This window comes from Nansenia antarctica, assembly GCF_963989245.1.
Source record: "Nansenia antarctica genome assembly, chromosome: 11".
Lineage (NCBI taxonomy): Eukaryota > Metazoa > Chordata > Actinopteri > Argentiniformes > Microstomatidae > Nansenia > Nansenia antarctica.
This window is the reverse complement of record NC_137681.1, coordinates 15,014,375-15,033,617: the sequence shown is the minus strand read 5'-3', so window position 1 is coordinate 15,033,617 and position 19,243 is coordinate 15,014,375. Positions and strand designations below refer to the sequence as shown.

At 46.9% G+C, this 19,243-nt stretch overlaps 1 protein-coding gene across 1 annotated transcript; it reads left to right on the top strand.

Annotated features, from left to right (window-relative positions):
- Positions 1-16,389: 16,389 nt before the first annotated feature.
- sox9a (SRY-box transcription factor 9a) lies at positions 16,390-18,538 on the top strand (the record flags this gene model as incomplete). The annotated part of the gene is made up of 3 exons (XM_080542170.1): positions 16,390-16,832; positions 17,102-17,352; positions 17,757-18,538. The coding sequence occupies 3 exons, from the start codon at positions 16,390-16,392 to the stop codon at positions 18,536-18,538; spliced, it is 1,476 nt and encodes a 491-aa protein (XP_080398296.1).
- Positions 18,539-19,243: the final 705 nt, after the last annotated feature.

Here is a 19,243-nt window from a genome sequence, read left to right as displayed (position 1 = left end):
GTGTGTGCGTGTGTGTGTGTGTGTGTGTGTGTGTGTGTGTGTGTGCATGTGTGTGTGTGTGTGTGTGTGCGTGTGTGTGTGTGTGTGCGTGTGTGTGTGTGTGTGTGTGTGTGTGTGAACGTGTACGCGTGCATGTGCGTGGGTGGGTTTGCGTACGCAGACAGTGTCTGCCAAATTGAAAGAGAGAGAGAGTAACAAAGAGAGGGGGAGGGAGCTTCGTCTTCAGCCACTCTGTAGGACCCAACCCCCAGGACACAGAACACTCTGTCATGTCTAGCTGGACGCGTGCCATCAGCACTGTTCTACAGGGAAGGCTCACTGAAGATGTATCAATACCTGACTGTGTGGTTATCGTTCATCATATACATTTATAAGATGAAAAATGCAACTGGAGAGTGCACAACAGGAGAGTGCAGCAGTGCAGGAATACATCATGACTTATCAAACCTCTGATGAGGTTCCCTCTGCTGACTTCACCAAATACCAAATACATACAGTATGTCAGTAGTTATTGGGCCTTGTACTTTTGACTTATTACCAGTGATGTGAATAACAGCGTTAAAATAAACGGCGTTAAAATAAACGGCGTTACTAACGACGTTTTCTTTAAAGTAACGGATAATCTAATTGATTACTATTTCCATCGTTGTAACGCCGTTACCGTTGCCGGTAATTCACTGCGGCGTGTTACTACTGAAGCTTCTCATTGTCATCCGACCTCAGTCACAGCTGCAAAGGTGTTTTTTGTTTGTTTGTTGGTGAGGGGGGAGGGGAGGGGCGAGACAATCGCGCAAGTGATCATGATTGGCTATGGTAGAGAAAATGTCATGGTAAGCCAACCATAGTTCAGTGTTGTGCGGATGTTTCTACACACAAACCACACGCGCGCACAGCACCACACACACACTCAAACTATCAGAGAGATACACGCAGCAATGGCGAGTCCCGAGTGTTCTGAGGTGAACGTGGCGTTTTCACGGTGGAAGTACAGGCACTATTTCAGTACTACTTTAAAAGCACTTCATATTGTTTAACTGTTAACTTTTGTAATGAAGAAAATACTTGAAGTACAATATGTCTACCAGTTGTGGTCTGTTGAAGTGCAATACATATGAAACGTTCCCTGCTGAAACCTGCTCAGAAAAAAATCTATCTTCACAAGAAGATCACATTTATCTTCTATTATGGCAGTGGGTAAGCTTTTCCTTGTCACATTTGTCTGACTGACCATAACTTAGCCCGCTGCACCGTGCTAAAAAGTAACGCAATAGTTACTTTCCCTAGTAACTAGTTACTTTTATAATGAAGTAATCCAGTTACTAACTCAGTTACTTTTGGGGATAAGTAACTAGTAACTATAACTAATTACTTTTTTAAAGTAACGTGCCCAACACTGCTTATTACTGAGTCAAAAAGTCGATTGTCTATAAAATGATCAACTTTCCAAAGAGTAAAAACAGCTTTGGTTTGTCCTTGTATCCTAAAGTAGTAGATTATCTGTTGAATCAGGTTTTCTGCAAGTCTACTATCTATCCTTAGTGGAGGATGGGCTCATCACATGTGGTTGATACCATTCCTCATTCTATTCCATGCATTACAATGAGCTCTTTGTCTGATTTCTTCCTCCACCACCCTCCACTGATCCCTATCAGATAGAGGATCAGCCTACCCTCCTCAGACCCTAAACTTATCCTAACAGAGGATGTAGAAAGAACATATTATATGGACATCCTCCCCCTGGCCACCCTAGGCATCCCAGCTAACCTTCTGCCTCACAGAAGCCAGAGAGGAAATGGAGGGCTGTGATTGGCTGGGGTCTGTCGTGTCCCTGGCCCTGGATGAGAGAGAGCTGCTTGGCTCCAGGAGGATGCGCCAGCGCCAGAACGCCCAGCAGGGGGCAGTGCTCTGACCCCCGCTGCTTTGACAGGCGGATGATGATGTTTTAATACTCCCTCACCACCACCACCGCCCACATGCATGCACTCACATTCACACACACACACATGCACAAACACACACACACACACACACACACACACACTCACTCACACGCACGTATGTACGCATGCACACACACATGCACACACACATGCACACACACACACATTTGAACAACACACACACACACCACCCTCCCATGGCTCAGCAGTATCAGTAGGCAAGCGCACACACATACACACACAGACACCACCAACACACACACACGCAGCATGCACACACACACACACACACACACACACACACACACACACACACACACACACACTTCCATGGCTCAGAGGGATCAGTAGGCAAGAGTACACACAGTCCTTCCAGCGACTGATAAAGTCACTTATGCAGCAAGCGTTTTATGGAGGCTAGGACTTGGCAGATTATATGTACAAATAGGAAGGAGGGGACATGTGGTGTGATTTGGAAACTGAGTAATTTTCCTTCAGTAAAGTCATCACTAACATCAAAGGCGTTTAGAGAGTCAGGGAAAAGGGGTCATCATTGGTCATTATCCAAATAGGAACCTAGAAACCTAGTTTCTCCCTCAGCTTGGAATTCTAAATAAAAATGAATCAATTGCTTATGTGGCAAGATAACGTGGTAAGAAAAAAATAGAAATAAAGGGACAAATCTGTAGTTAAGTAATAGTTGTGAATACAGTATGTGCAATTGATGATACTGTTGTCGTTTGTATAGTACCTGAGTACCTGTGATATGCCCATCTTGCCCACCCTGTGCCATCTCACTGGAGGACCACAATGGAAGTAAGCCTTTAGATTTAGTTGTGTTCATTTATCCTCAATCATTCTTATTGTATGTATTGATGTCTGGCTAGAGCAGGTGACTACTTTCTTTGAATTTATCCAATCAATCAATCAATCAATCAATCAAAGGAAGCAGAATTAACAGTAATAGTTGTGTGCATTGCCCTCTGGAGCCCTCTCTCTCCAGACGGGCTGCTGTAACCCATAGGTAGTCTGGAGGGGAGCCACCAGGAGTCAGAAGGGGAAGCATGTGACAGCCAGATTACATTCGCTCCAAAGCCAGGCAGCTAGAGTTACTTCATTGGTGTGTCTGTCAGAGGAGCCACCCAGAAAATGACAAAAATAGTGGAGTGGAGTGTGTTTGTGTGGAGAGGAAGGGAGGATGGTTGGTTATTACATTCTCTGGGAATACTGGGGTATGTAACAGCATTGTCACAGGAAATGATCATGTCAAAACTGGACTTGTGGATACAGCAGTAGAGGTTGGTGGAGGGAGAAATCGGATGACGGGCTCATTGTAATACATCGAACGGAATAAGGAATACCATATCAAATACCGTTCCTCATCCTATTCCATGTATTACAATGAGCCTGTCCTCTGATTTCTACCTCCACCAGCCTCCCCTCACTGCTGGACACAGGGAGGGGGAGGTACTGCTAACCCTGTCATGTTATAGTTCACAGCTCTCTCCCTCTCTCCCTCTCTCCCTCTCTCCCTCTTTCCTCCATCCTGGTGGTTGTGTCTCTGAAACATATGGATGCGATTTGAGTAATCTTTCAGGCTCAGTGAACAGACAGCCAGACAGAAAGACAGAGACACAGTACTTGTTTCCAGAACAAGGCACTCCCGCCTAAGAAAACTGTTCAACGACCGCATGTAAGCCTGGAAGAATGACACAGTGAACACAAGAACAGAGAGTTTTCGCCAGTTATTCCCTTTTTAACCGTTTTACTACTGTCTGCACTCTGCTAGTAGAATGTCCTGTCGCCGTATCACTGGTGAGGACAACTGAAGAGGGAGTCGTGGGAACTGGAGGAGTGACACTGCTCCATAGAGGAATTAAATGGCTCACTAAATGTCTGTGAGGTGGGATGGCGGGATGGACATGGAGAAACAGGAGGATTTAGAGAGAGGGAAAGTCCATATTATGAATAATAAAAAAAATATTCCGAAAATAAACCACCAAAAAATTAATAGCAGCCTCTGGGAAACGTATTAAAAAGCTCATAAAATAAAGTTCACTAACACGGAGAGCTGTAATGGGTATCCCTTTCAGGGGATTTTAACGGGACGTGGCAACTTAACGAGAGACTGGCAGCCTAAAGAGTACAGTATGTTGCCCTTGAATGCAACCCAGTGGTTCTGGGACCCAACTGTAAGTTTGACCGTTGTTCCAAGGGACTGTTGTTGGATTGGGAGACTGACCACACACACACACACACACACACACACACACACACACACACACACACGCCATGTATGTAGAATATTACTGCAACAATATCTCAAGGAACCTGCACCATTCAAATACTATTTGTAAATAAGACAAATCCAACTCTGCTTACACACCCAAACACACACATTGATGCATGCACACTTGCACACACACACAGATACACACACATGCATGAATGCATGCACACACACACACACACACACAAAAAACAAAAAACATATGCAGCAGTTCATGTCTGGACAAATTGGAGTTAAGTAGCCGCTGAGGCAAAGAAGGCATAAGGAATTAGCTACTGAGATCTGGTCTCCGTTCAACCTAAACACTTGTGATTGGCCCCGCTTGAAAAACGAGATGTCGCGAAATGCACAAAATCAAGAACGGGTGGTATAATGTGCTCTTTAAATGTGAGATGGGGGGTTGCAGTTCGGGTGGGCAGACAACTACATTCTGCACTGAAAAATACATATAAACTTGGAATCTAACCTTGTTATACAGATGGAGAAAGGAGAGGAGGGAAGGAGGGAAGAGAGAGGGGAGAGGAGAGAAGGGAGAGAGGAGAGGAGGAAAGGGGGAGAAGAGAGGAGGGAAGGAGGGAAGGATAGAGAGGTGAGGAGGGAAGGGGAGAGAGGAGAGGAGGGAAGAAGGGAAGGGGAGAGAGGATAGGAGGGAAGGTGACAATGACGTGTGTCCTGGAACCTTCTTAATTCTTCCCACCTCCAGGGTGATGAGAGTTGTGATTTCTCACGTTTTCCACCAGGAAATGAGAAGGCATCTCAGAGGGCCTGTCTAAACACTGGGCTAGGGTTACAGAGCTGTTCCAGGACACCCTCCATGCCAGGGACCGATCCACGTCGTTGACTCATAGTTGCCCCTCAGGTCCTCCACATCCCAAGGTGTTCCCCGTGGGGACGGCGAGAAGGTGATGTGTGAGTCAGGAGAGGCTGGTGGAGGTAGAAATCAGAGGACAGGCTCATTGTAATGCATGTAATGGAATAAGGAATATCGATACCATTCCTCATTCCATTGCATGCATTACAATGAGCCTGTCCTCCGATTTCTACCTCCACCAGCCTCTCCTGACTCACTGTACTGTGAGTTATACTCCGTTGTCCCAGGCTGGGGCAGTGGCGTCTTCTGGGAGAGGGTGAAGTTACAGGGGTTTTCCTTGTGTGTGACCGATACAGAACTGATACATGCAACATAAAACAGCTAACCAGATTTCATGGACTTCACAAAAATGTGGCTACATTCTTCCTTAAAAAGCATGTATGAATAAGTAATCAAAATTCCAACAGCAGGCTGATGCACTGTGAGTGACGTTCAAGGCCGACGTTCGAGGCCGACGTTCGAGGCCGACATTCGAGGCTGACATTCGAGGCTGACATTCGAGGCTGACATTCGAGGCCGACATTCGAGGCTGACATTCGAGGCTGACATTCGAGGCTGACATTCGAGGCTGCTAATGTCTCACTTTGCTAGAAGTGTGTAAGTGTAAGCGCATGCCCTGGCCTGGCCTGGCCTGTCTCGTGAGGCAGTAAGTCAGAGGAGTGTCTGGCTGCACTTCCCCATCCACCATCACCATTGCGCCGCTCCGCTCCACACCTCTAATTAAACAACTCCGCTTTGCAACCCTCCAACTCCACAACCAAGGGAGAGAACTTCACCCCCGAGAGGAAATTTGACCAAAGTAATGAGGCCCCCGTTTCTGACATCCACATTTACGGCGGGCGTGAAAGACACCTAATTTTGACAATTACAAGTTCCTCCAAAAAAAAAGAAAAGGAGAAGAGGAAGAAAGAATGTGGATGAAATGGAGATCATTTGGTAATTCAAACCAGACATCCGTGTATTTGTGGCTGAGGCTGAGTCTGCGTCGGAGAAAACCAAGCTTTGTGCAGGATATAGGGGAATAGGACACAGTAATAACCTCCCCACCACTGAATATTAATCAGCATTTAATAAAAGGAAAATAAGGTGGTTGCCACTCCAAATATTATGAATGTGACACTACCTTTATTTTCATTTTCCTGGGCTTTTTTAAAATCTAAAATAAACAGCCGAGCATTCAGCACTCCTGAAAGAGGGAGGGAGACGAAGTAAGACTGGGAAAATAAAATCAGGAAATAAAACAAACAGAGTTGGTGCAGAGAAGTCTTTTGACACGCCTCACCTCGCTGTGTTCAGGTTGGAGAGGGCTCTGTTGTACCTCACCTTGCTGCGTTCAGGTTGGAGAAGGCTCTGCTGTGGTTCTGGATTGATGTGAGAGAGACCATGGGCCAGTGAGTTTCACAGACAACGCTTGAGCCTACCCCTGGACTAAATCACACTTTCAATGTAAAATCTCCATTAAAGCTGCTTTTTAGTATAGGATTAGACTCAAGGCCTTGTCTGTGAAAGCGTCCACATGAGTTTCCATGAAAGTCAAAAGTCGCCGAAGAAGGAGAACTCTACACAAGAAATAATTGAATGTCCAGTAGCTGTTGTTAATTGAAACAAACCTCCCTAAATTCCCAGGCCACTATCGCTTCCATTTTAAACAGTAGTCACGGTGATGAGAGAAAACCCTCCCTTTGTTGAATGTTCCCCTCTCTTTTGCTGAACCTTAAAAAAATTCTGTTTAAAAATAATTTGGCCAAAATACTGGGGAAGTATTCTAGGAAACATTGAAAGTAAATAAAGTAGGCCCATGCTGTATAAAGATACATCTCTTTCATATGTATACAGCACTTGAAGATCCCAGTAGTTTGCCCTCAGGTTGATATAGAGTTACCTGTTATCCTGCGTGTGAGTGTAAAATGTATTCATATGCTCCTGAGAGGGCTCAGATGGGAAGGAGAATGTTTTCTGAGCGATAAAATCAGTTGGCACCTAGCGAGGAGCCGGCATCGCTGTTCTCTGGCACCGTATCAGTGTACACACGCAAGACGAGAACAAGCCGCACATGGGACACAGGACTGTGAGGGATCTGCCCCGGCCGCCACTTCTTAAAAGTCTTACCTCTTCTTTCTGGAGGAACGAGGGGTAAAACAGGAAAGAACCGCTACTGTACGGTCGAGGATTTGACACATATGTTAAGATTGTTCTTTCGCACAGAGACCCTACTCAACGTTTCCACAAAGGCTGGTTGTGCGAGGAAGCCATGTATGGTTCTGTATTATGCTACGGAAAAGTAGCTAAGCTCTGTAAAAGCCCCATTAGCCAGTAAGACGTCAAAAGTTCTTAGCCAATGTTGACCATGTGCATTAGCGGTGTGTACAGTACAAAATGAGTTTATTAAAAACTGCTAATTCCAGGCAAACATCAATAATTAGTAATAAAGGGACTGCCTGCACTACTTTGATGTGGAATGTTTGTGATATTCCTTTCCAGGCAGCGGAACACACTTTGGAGAACCTTTTCCCGCTATGGGCCAGCTTCGGGGAGTGCAACGGTGAAATGTGAGTGCGTGTTTATGGTGCGAGACAGCATCAGCGCTGTTCTGGAATAGACTGACATTCATCAGCGTTTATTTGCCCAGTCAGCTGATACCAGGCCCTTCGCAAAAAGGAGCTGTTTTGAAAAGCTCAGGTCTGGATTTTTTTATTAGAAATTTAAACTTAGTTGCATGACAAGTTTAATACGCAGTACAATGCTGCGTGCAGACTGAGGTCGAGGATTAGCAGTAATACGCAGGTAGCCTTAGACACAGAAGCTCTATACACAGACACACATAAAACACAAACACCCACCCACCCACACCCACCCACACACACCCACTCACACACACACCCACACACACCCACACACACACACACACACACACACACACACACACACACAAGACACTTATTTCATCATCTTCCTCTCACTCTCACTCACTCACACACACACACACACACACACACACACACACCTCTATACCTCTCACCCTCTCCCCCTACCCGCCATCATCAGCTCATATATAACATTGGTCCTGTGTTGCTGCCCGACCACTGTGCTGTGCCCCTCTCCCGTTGCCACCTACATCGCTGCTCTACCTGCCAAACCACACAGTGGATTGAGGCGCTGAGACACAGGGCGCTTATGCACGGCCTTCCTCTCTCACACGACGCCGGTTAGCATGGAGGGCCTGCCGATGACAGGGGTATCATGTTGGGGTGAAAGTCCCCTTCTTTAAGCCCTGGCCAGGGTCAGAGCTAAGACACAGCTGATGGCTCACTGTACAGTGGTGGGTGGCTGTTCATCATCAGGGGAGGCTGGTGGAGGTATACATGGGAGGATGGGCTCATTGTAATGTATGGAACAGAATGAGATACGGTATCAAACGTGTGTGTGTATGATACCGTTCCTGCATTCTGCTCCATGCATTCTTCCTCCACAGGTCTCTCTCATTCTCTTTCTGCAGAATCAGAATTTCATCCCTCCCTCTATTCCTTCTTCCTCCTCTCTCCTCCTGTTGGACGACAATATTTGAATCCTCTGGTGGATGCCCCTCTTCCTTCCTGCTACATCCCTCCTTCTTTCCTGCGGGCTCATTAGTAATATATTAAGTCCATGGAGAGAGCCTGACATTCCTGCATTCCTCTCTGGGTGTTAGATACCGCTTTAATAATGGCCCCAGAGACTGGAACCCTTAGTATCACCATGGCCCTAGCACGCACTAACACACACACACACATACTCACACACGCACGCACCCACGCACCCACACACACAACACACGCACACACACCCACACGCACCCACGCACCCACACACACACGCACACGCACACACATGCACACACAAACACACACACACACATAAGCAAACACACATACTGTACATACGCACAGACACACATTCCGCCTGGAGCCTTGATTGACTCCAGGACTTGCTCCCCGGGCAGCCTGGCACCAGATAACTCTATAAGCTGGCGTCGCCCACGCCAGGTGTTTACCTGGCACCCCAAAAAGCAGCGGGGTTTACGTGGTCGCATCCGCCCACCCTTTCACCCTTGAGTCAACACCCCCTTTTAAGATCCAGCATCCACCCATAAGCAGGCCAAGTTCCTTCTCCGGCCTCCCCAGAGTCGCTTCATTAGCCCAGGCTGTTATTAAGCCCCGAGGCGGGGTCAGCGGAGGTAACGACAGGGTAACTCTAGATTTTTAATTACAGGCCTCAGTGGTGCGATAAGCAGATCGGCTCATACCTCTCAAACCCAGGGAGCTCCGGGGACGTCGGCAGGGGACTCACTCCTGGCAGGATATCAGAAACCCTAATGACCTTTCTCTCCTCTCAGATCTCTATCGGTTCTGTTCACAACCTCCACCTGATATACCGTACCACGGCATCAGACCTATGCAACATGTGTCACGTCGTATCCGATCTGGAACGGAGGCATCGCCGCACAGACAAGTGAAATCTGAAGTAGGCTAAAATCACTCTGAACCGATACGATGACCTCTCCCTGTCCCTCTCCCGCCCCCCCATCCCTGTCTCTCTCCTCCTGGCCCTCTCCGTCTCTCTCTCTCTCTCTCTCTCTCTCTCTCTCTCTCTCTCTCTCTCTCTCTCTCTCTGCCCAGTCACAGTCCAGCTATATTCATCCGCTCTGTTAACATGCCACTCAGGGACTGTGGACGTCAGGAAATCAGGCAGGACAATTTCCTCTGTGGTGAGTAGCGTTAGCGTGCTAGCGGAGCAGGGGGTCCGGATGGGGAGAGCCAGGTCGGAGGGGCACTGGAGCTCCTCTGGAGTTACCGATGGGAAGACAATCTGATTAAGCTGACCCCTGCTGCTGTCTCTAGGACTGGGCTGCCGTGGCCTGCTGAGCAAGGCCTGGCTACTGTACTGTACTGTACTGTACTATACTGTACTGTACTGTACTATACTGTACTGTACTGTAGGAGGGCTGACGGAGGGCCGGACGTGGCTGCTGCAGGATGCTAGTAGTCAGCTCCAGCTACCACATTACAGCCTGACCTCCTCCCTCTGCTCCCCTGCTTCCATTCACACTGTCTCCACCACTTAGCAAAGTGATCTTCAGATAGGAGAGGAGGAGGGGAGAGGGAACGGATAGAGGGGGATATGGGGTCGGGGTGAGGGTGAGGGTGAGGGTATAGGCATGACTTGTTGTTTTTATTATTATTATTGTGGAGTCAGTATACCGCCACTTTTAACATAGTGGCCATTCCTTTATGTTTGGAGAGGCTCTTTAATCTACAACCCAAAGGCAGATGGGGGGGGGTTCTGTTGCTGTTTGGACCTAGCCAAAGCAATCAGATATCTTCACTCTTTCATTTCACCATGCAGCCTTCCTCGGGTATCACAGAGTGACTGTGCGGAAAGAATAAGGCTTTTGATTGGCTCATGGATCCAGAGGGCCACAGTGCCGTCATTTCCTGAAAGCAGGTATGGGTTGTGAAGCATGTATGGGGTGCAATCCTATATTTTTTTGTAGTATAATGTGAAGATACGGAAATATAATTGTATTTGTTTTTGATACTGTTCCAAATGCTGCAAAAGATGCAATCCGATATTTTTTGTATCATCTGTTATGTACGTATAATGTGAAGATTCTCTTCCATATAAATGAAAATGAGCGTTGACACAACAATATACTGTATGTATACAATGTTTCGGCTCATTAAAAACATTTGAAAATGTAACATCTTAAAATGCCTCAGCCATTGGTTTAGAAACACCAGCCCTGGTATGAGTCAACATAACAATGTGGTTTAAGGAGAGTAGGAGACCACAAGCTTTTTAGCGCAGAAATGTAGAACAAGACTAGAACAGCAGAAACTCAGCCAGGTCATTGAGTGCCTACGTCAGTATGACACTTCTAGCTATATATAGACAGCCTTGCTGTGGTTACAGGGAACAGAAACAGCGAGGGAAATAGGTTTGGATGAGGATCCACTCAATGGCCCGTAACACAGGTGCTCAACTTGGACCACTCCGAAGACACGGAGTGACTTCATCGCCAGTTAAAACGTTGATAGCTCTGCAAGTCTAGTACCGGATCAGTGAGCTTGGTTAGCAAGGGTGAGACAGTCCAAGATACACACATGAGCATGCGCACGTGCATGTATGTGCACACGCACACACACGCATACACGCACGCACGCACACACACACACACCCACACACACACACACACACACACACACACACACACACACACACGCACACACATACACGCACGCACACACACACACACACACACACACACACACACACACACACACACACACATTGGGGCTCAAACACATCAGGTTAAATCCCGACAGGTGGTCATAACTGCATGCATTACTGACTGGATGGAGTGCTGCCTTACTTCATTCCAATACAATTCTTTCCTGGAATGAGAGGTCAGCTAACCTTGATTCCACTTACAGTAGAGGCTATTACACCGCAGGCAACTTGCCGTCACATTGATCTCCTCCTTTAATGTACAGTACATTAGGCCGTGTGAGGTGAAATTCCAAGTTGTTTTCAGCTTTGTTCCACATAATTAAATCAATGGCGCGGTTTTACACCGCCTGACACCACACACTGGTATAATGAACCACATCAGTTAGCGGGATACAAACATGTGTAAAGGGCTAGCACACTGTAAGGCAGCAATTACCATAAACCACAGCCATAAAGACATAAACACGCACTGTGAAACGAAATGGAGCGTAGGAGCTTTCGGCTAGGTAACTATAGGTTACAAGGCGGCGGCAAGGAGAGGACAACATAGAAGAAATTATTTTAGACCTGGTGTCTAGCACCTCTGTCTGCACTGCACAATTCAATAAGCTGTAAAAATGTGCTGCGTTATGGTTGGAGCCTCTTCCAGGGCGACTAGCGTTTCGCCGCGTCAGGGCTTTTCATGCTCTCTTGCCTTGGGTGCTGCTCCCCTCTCTGCTCTCCGTCCGCCGAACTCTTTCCACTGGCACGAGCCTCCCGCTGACAAACCCGTTCTTTCCCCCCCCCTCTGTTCAAACCAAACAACTGCTCAGCATTAAGGTGTGGATCTGTCATTAGTTAACTTGGCCTGGCAGAGAAGACCATTGTTATTGTAAAGAGTGGTATTTGCACAAGCCGTATCTTTGGAGGGAAACCGTATTCCTGCGGCTTTTCGCCTTGGCCTGTCTACCTGGATCCAGTTTCCCACCAGCTCCTACGGTCACCTAATTCACATTTTTTAATCAGAGGTTGAATTCCCTGGAAATCTGACCCGGCAGTAGAAGGGGGCTCTGGGTTGTTCTCAAAGAGATCAATCTGGATCCCGGCTTTGGACATTTTGCCTATTCCAGGGAAACAACTGAGATGATATGCGGCAGCGGTTGGGTTGGTGTCTGATCAGCTCTGGCAGAAAGGTGAGAGACAGACAGAGAGAGAGAGAGGGAGAGAGAGAGGGAGAGAGAGAGAGAGAGAGAGAGAGAGAGAGAGAGAGAGAAAACCCAGGGAGGGACTAAGAGAAGGAGAGAGAAATAGGGAGAAAGGGGGAGGGAGAAAGGAGGATAGGGTGGGAGAGGCCTTACCTTGGAGGTGTCAGGGGCCTGATAAGTCCTGTTCAAACAGTAAGTGGAACAGAATGACGTGTGTCAACAGACGCCCGGTGCCCAAACGCTGTGATCAGAGCAAGGCCCGGCACACAGCCCCTGGGAGTTATAAATCACAGACAGATGACAACCAGCAGTGACTGACACCTCTGTCCCACGTTGCGGTCCTGGCAACCAGATCCAAGATCCCCTTCTCCCCCGCCTTGTCTGTCTGTCTGACTCTCTGTCTCTCTTTCTCTCTCTCTCTCTCCTCGTCTCCAAGACACCATATGATGGATGGATATCACATCCAGAACTCTCGACACACCTAGAGAAGTCCATCATACATCTGCATTGGTGACATCATAGCAGGTCAATGCGCGGGTCCTCGACTTTCACTTAGAGTGATCACGCTCTCACTCAAAGTAAACAAGCAAATACATATTTGATCGATCATACCAGGGTAGGCTGGTGGAGTAAGAAGGACGGGGCTCATTATAATGCATGGAGTTTGCATTCCATTCCTCATTCCATTCCATGCATTACAATGATGAGCCCGTCATCAGATTTCTACCTCCACCAGCCTCCCCATGCACATAAATAAAAGTCCAATACTTAATTATAGTTATACTATAAATATACACTGTTGTAGGCTTTAGACTCAGTTGCACACAACTCTGATATTGACATCGAATGAGTCCCAGGACGTCCTAACCCACACCCTCCATAGAATGCTTGGCAGAGGGGAGAGAGATCCCCTCAAACAGTCCGGTGAGAGTCTGAGGCGAGGCGGACACGATTTAGCAATTGACTCCCAATGTTTGCGCTGGATTTTGACGCCGCGACTCGAAGTCAAGATGAGAAGTTTCCCAAGGCCTCTCAGTCTCAGCTGCTTACCTGTCTCTGACTGCTCCAGCTTCCCCAGGCTCAGTAACACTGCTTTATAATGGACCGTCCATATGCTTAGGAGCTGGGAGAATAAGATAAGATTAATGGTTTTATTATCTCTTGAGGGATTTTTTTATTTTTTTGCACCATTGTATTACATAAAAAAAAACATAACACATTGCTCCTCTTTTTCAGAACGATATCATTATTCATATTCATATGTTCATATGCCAATTTTGACAGGATGCAGCGTGGGTGTTGGGTCCACGGTAGCGTCTCTGTAGTCACTAGGAGAGATAGTGGCCCTGCCCACCTGGTGTACTGCTTACCTGTACCTCAGGTAGGTGTGTGTTCATCTCAGTGCTGCTGAGCAGGTGGTTGCAACTACAGGCACATACAGAGAGGAGAGAGGTCACTCATCGTAGAAGTCACTGAATATATCTATCTCTCTACTTGTTTTCTCTTTCTTTTTTCCTACGAGTTAATATACATTAAAAACATGAACATGGTAAACCATCTTCATCACCGTGACCACCGTCATTATCAGGCAATAGGCCCATGGTATGAAAGAGTAGTCCTGTGCAAAAGCATTCAGTGATGCCTCATCGTTCTACAAACAAACAACGGCGTGTTTTAGGGCCCCGGCCTAATAGTGCGTGCTGCGAGCTCAACCACAGAGAGAGCTTATGAACTATTAACATACATTTAAAATGCTCTGTTCTGTTTATGTTCAAAAGTGAATATCTTAAATAAACAAGCCCCATGTAAATAAACACTGGCAGGCATGGACAGGCGCATAGATGAGTTTCAGTATTTGGCACCAGAGCTCTAATTGCACTGAGAAGCAGATAGGATTACTGACTGATTCAGTGTTACGGCAGGCTGACATAACGCAAACAAACATTTTACAACATCCAGAAACACCCCTTTCACTGGAGCGAGAGAGAGCGAGAGAGGGGGGGGGCGAGAGAGAGCGAGAGGGGGGGGACGAGAGAGAGCGAGAGGGGGGGGGGGGACGAGAGAGAGGGGGAGAGGGAGAGAGAGAGAGAGAGAGAGAGAGAAAGAGAGAGAGAGAGAATAAATTACCTGAGAGAGACATCTGTAAACTATTACATACTATACAACTTCAGGTAGCCCAGGCAAACACATGTTGCCCATATAGGCCCTACACACAATGTTACATTTCCACAACTACGTATATAAAGACAAATAAACAATCACGGAAGTGCAGTTGCAGGGGACTGTGAACGGCAACAGCATCGCCAACGAGCACACTTGTGTGGAGGTCAATAATGCCGGGAGAGGACAGATGGACAAGCAGCAACGTTGAGATGCACCATCTGCACTGCTAATGGAGAAATACGCGTTTTGATTAGGTATTTAAAGCAGGACATATGTTTTTTTAAATCTTGAGTGAAAAGGTGAAAAGTAGAATTTCAACAAAAAAAAGTAGTTCTTATCTTAAAAAAGTGGAAAGTTACGAGAGGAGTGAAGTAGGCAAGGTAGTGTAGTCATCGATAGCGTTGCGAGAAACAAGTAAATAAATTGACCGGTACCCTGACGCAGTTGCAATAACTGGCCTCCAGCTACAGACCAGGCAGCCAGGCTGTTCACTCTCCTCCACATGTGGCCCTTAGAAACGGCCCCCTCGCAGTGTAAGTTCATGGGCTGCTGTCTCCCCCTATCGGTACAGATACGCCATAGTGTTTGGAAACATAATTTGCCCACCATCCTCTTCCTTAAACCAGTGTAATGACAATTGAATTTGAAACATGACAAAACTGTTAATGGCACAGATATGTGTGAGCGAGGTATAATTATGTCTCTCTCCTTGTTGTCCGTGGTTTGCTAAATATTGAGACTATAACCATTATTTTACAGTGACGTTCAATATAAAAAGTGTTAACACAGAGACATAATAACATATAGTAAGGCTATATGAGAGATATATCCATTTGCATTATTCTAACAATATTCAATTGATTAAGTAGGCTATTTTGTGAAGTAAAATCTATCATCCAACGAAATTACAGCCATTCTTGTAGGCCTACGTTATTAGCTAACGTCTTATAAATACAGAACACAGAACACTAAATTGTAAAGCGTTGTGGAGCGTGTGTGTGTGTGTGTGTGTGTGTGTGTGTGTGTGTGTGTGTGTGTGTGTGTGTGTGTGTGTGTGTGTGTGTGTGTGTGTGTGTGTGCGTGTGCGTGTGTGTGTGTGTGTGTGTGTGTGTGTGTGTGTGTATGTGTGTGTAGGGGTGTGTGTGTAGGGGTGTGTGTGTATGTGTGTGTGTGGGGGGGGGGGTAGCATGGATCAAATTCCTACACTTCGTCATGCTCTGTCGACCAATCATATTCGGGTTTTCTGCAGCGGCATAGTAACTCACTTTATAAAGTCTGCTCCCGGAGAGTTTTAGTTCAAAGCACGCACACGTTCTGGAGATACTATTTGGAGATTCAACGGAACACTTTCCCTTTTTACCTGAAAAGTGACATCGAAGCAACAGCTGTTTGTCAAGTTTGGAAAAACTCCTGCAAACGAATCGAGGTTATTATACATAATTTCAGAGAGGCATCTATAGGCCTATGAGTAAAGATATTCTCTCTTCAAACGGCTTTACGCAGTTGACGGCCACTTTGCAGGAGCAAAGACAGTCTACTGTTATTTATTTTTTTGCAAACTTTTGGTGACTTGAAAGACATTGGTGAACATTTTCCTACCGCACAAAATATCTCCAGGGGTTTATTAAACCAATCAATTTTTTCACGCGTAATTGTTCAACACAATTTTTTCGTATGAATCTACTCGACCCCTACTTAAAAATGACAGACGAACAAGACAAATGTCTCTCCGATGTCCCGAGCCCGAGTATGTCTGAGGATTCTGCGGGATCTCCGTGCCCGTCCGGGTCCGGGTCCGACACGGAGAACACCCGGCCGTCGGAGAATGGCTTGGTGATCGGTCCGGACGGTCCCATCATCGTCGAGTTCAAGAAGGACGAGGAAGACAAGTTCCCCATTTGCATCCGCGACGCGGTGTCCCAGGTGCTGAAGGGCTACGACTGGACCCTGGTGCCCATGCCGGTGCGAGTGAACGGATCTAATAAAAACAAGCCCCACGTCAAGAGACCCATGAACGCGTTTATGGTCTGGGCACAAGCCGCGCGGAGGAAGCTGGCGGATCAGTACCCGCACCTTCACAACGCGGAGCTGAGCAAAACTCTGGGGAAACTATGGAGGTGAGTCTCTCTCGTTAGTCAATATGCAGCATTGATTTCAAGTGGCGAGAAAAGAAGCGCGTATGGCTTATTACTGAGACGAGTGTATTCAGCTGTAAAGTGAGAATTTGATGCAATGATCTGAAAGCACTTTTCCCTTTTAGAATAAACACGTGTTTCTCATTATTGTTTAGCCTAGTGAATAGACATGCCAATGAAATGAGATGTTTTATGGTTGTTTATTGAGTATTTTATTCACACCATGTATTTTACGCACCTTTTACGCACAGACTACTCAATGATGGAGAGAAGCGCCCGTTCGTAGAGGAGGCCGAGCGCTTGAGGGTACAGCACAAGAAAGACCATCCCGATTACAAGTACCAGCCCCGGCGGAGGAAGTCTGTGAAGAACGGGCAGAGCGACGCCGAGGATGGCAGCGAGCAAACGCACATATCTCCAACCGCAATCTTCAAAGCTCTCCAGCAGGCGGACTCTCCTGCTTCCAGTATTGGAGAGGTGCATTCTCCTGGCGAGCACTCAGGTAAACGGAGAGAATGCCCTATCATGATCACAGTGCATTGGTTTAGTCTCTTTCGTAAATGTGGCCATGATTTAACTTTTAACATTTAACTGTGCACCTTCACTGTATTATTGAATATTTATGTCAGGCCGTTTACCATAATGAAAACACCCCTGTGAAAATGAATGTCTGTCCAATTTAATTTGCATAGACCTAAAGAGTCATCATTTAGGTCTCACTTATTTTTACAATCAGTAATAATTGTACATAATTCCATTATGTTGGAATGCTTTTAAAGGTGGTATGTGACTAGATCACAATGATCACAATGATCTACAGTACTATTCTTGACTATGGCATATTTATAGTCGTACATGTATTCTGTATCTAACTGTCTCTCCTCTCTGCCTTTCTCTCTCCCTCAGGTCAGTCCCAAGGGCCCCCCACCCCTCCCACCACCCCTAAAACCGATGTCCAGTCAGTAAAGGTGGACCTGAAGCGCGAGGGCCGTCCGATACCGGAGGGCACAGGCCGCCAGCTTAACATTGACTTCCGGGACGTGGACATCGGCGAGCTGAGCAGCGACGTCATCTCCCACATCGAGACCTTCGATGTCAACGAATTTGACCAGTACCTGCCCCCCAACGGTCACCCGGGGGTACCCGGAGCTGGCGGACAGGTCTCCTACACGGCCAGCTATGGCATCAGCAGAACTCCAGTCAGCCAGGCAACAGGGGGCGCTGGGGGGTGGATGGCCGAGGGCCAGAGCCAGAGTCAACAGCAAGGGCACTCCTTGACCACACTGGGTAGTGGTGGGGAGCAGGGTCAGGGTCAGGGCCAGCAGAGGACCACGCACATTAAGACAGAACAGCTGAGTCCCAGCCACTACAGCGAACAGCAGGGCTCCCCGCAGCACGTCACCTACGGCTCTTTCAACCTGCAGCACTACAGCGCCTCCTCTTACCCCTCCATCACCCGCACCCAGTATGACTATTCAGACCACCAGGGCGGCGCCAACTCCTACTATAGCCATGCGGCAGGTCAGGGCTCTGGGCTCTACTCCACCTTCGGCTACATGAGCCCCAACCAGAGGCCCATGTACACGCCCATCGCCGACACAACAGGGGTGCCCTCTATCCCCCCCACCAACCACAGTCCCCAGAACTGGGAGCAGCAGCCAGTATACACACAGCTCTCCCGGCCCTGAGGGACACACACAAAACACACACACACACATACACACACACACACACACACACACACACAGCCATCTTCCTGAGGGAGACTTTGTCATTCCATGTTCCACCAATCGGCTCCCTGAAAACAGACACTTGAATTCACCACAGAGGAAAAGAAGAAGAAGAAACAAAAGGAGAGCTGGACTTGAGAGAACTGAACCTAGACCAGATTGGCTCACACCGTGCCTTTTTTAATTGTGTTATGATTAAATATATATTTTTAGCAAGAACAGATGAAACATTGTACAATCCTCTGTGAGGACTTATTGATTGTTAATATTTTAGTCGGTACTGTGTATGTTTTCTTACCTTTTTCTACTCTGGCAGTTTATTATTCTGGGGGGGGTTTACACATATTTGTAGATAAAAAGCTTTATTTTTACCAGTTCAGCAGTAAACCACTCACAGTAGTGCAGTTGTCAATGGCCTCGATTCACTGGTGGAATTTTGTACAGGCGGTCAATTTCTATCTCCGTCAGTGGTATTTGCTCTTGCCTTTCTGTAGTGCATTGCGCTTATGTTCTTGTGCCATTCCACAAAGTGTAATTTAAAACAAATCATATTTGTATTTGTGCAGTTTTGGGGTTATTCCATCAAATTGTCTCATGACAATAACTACTTCTCAGATGGAAGAGGGATGTGTGAAAGAAAATAAGTACATTTTTGACATCGTG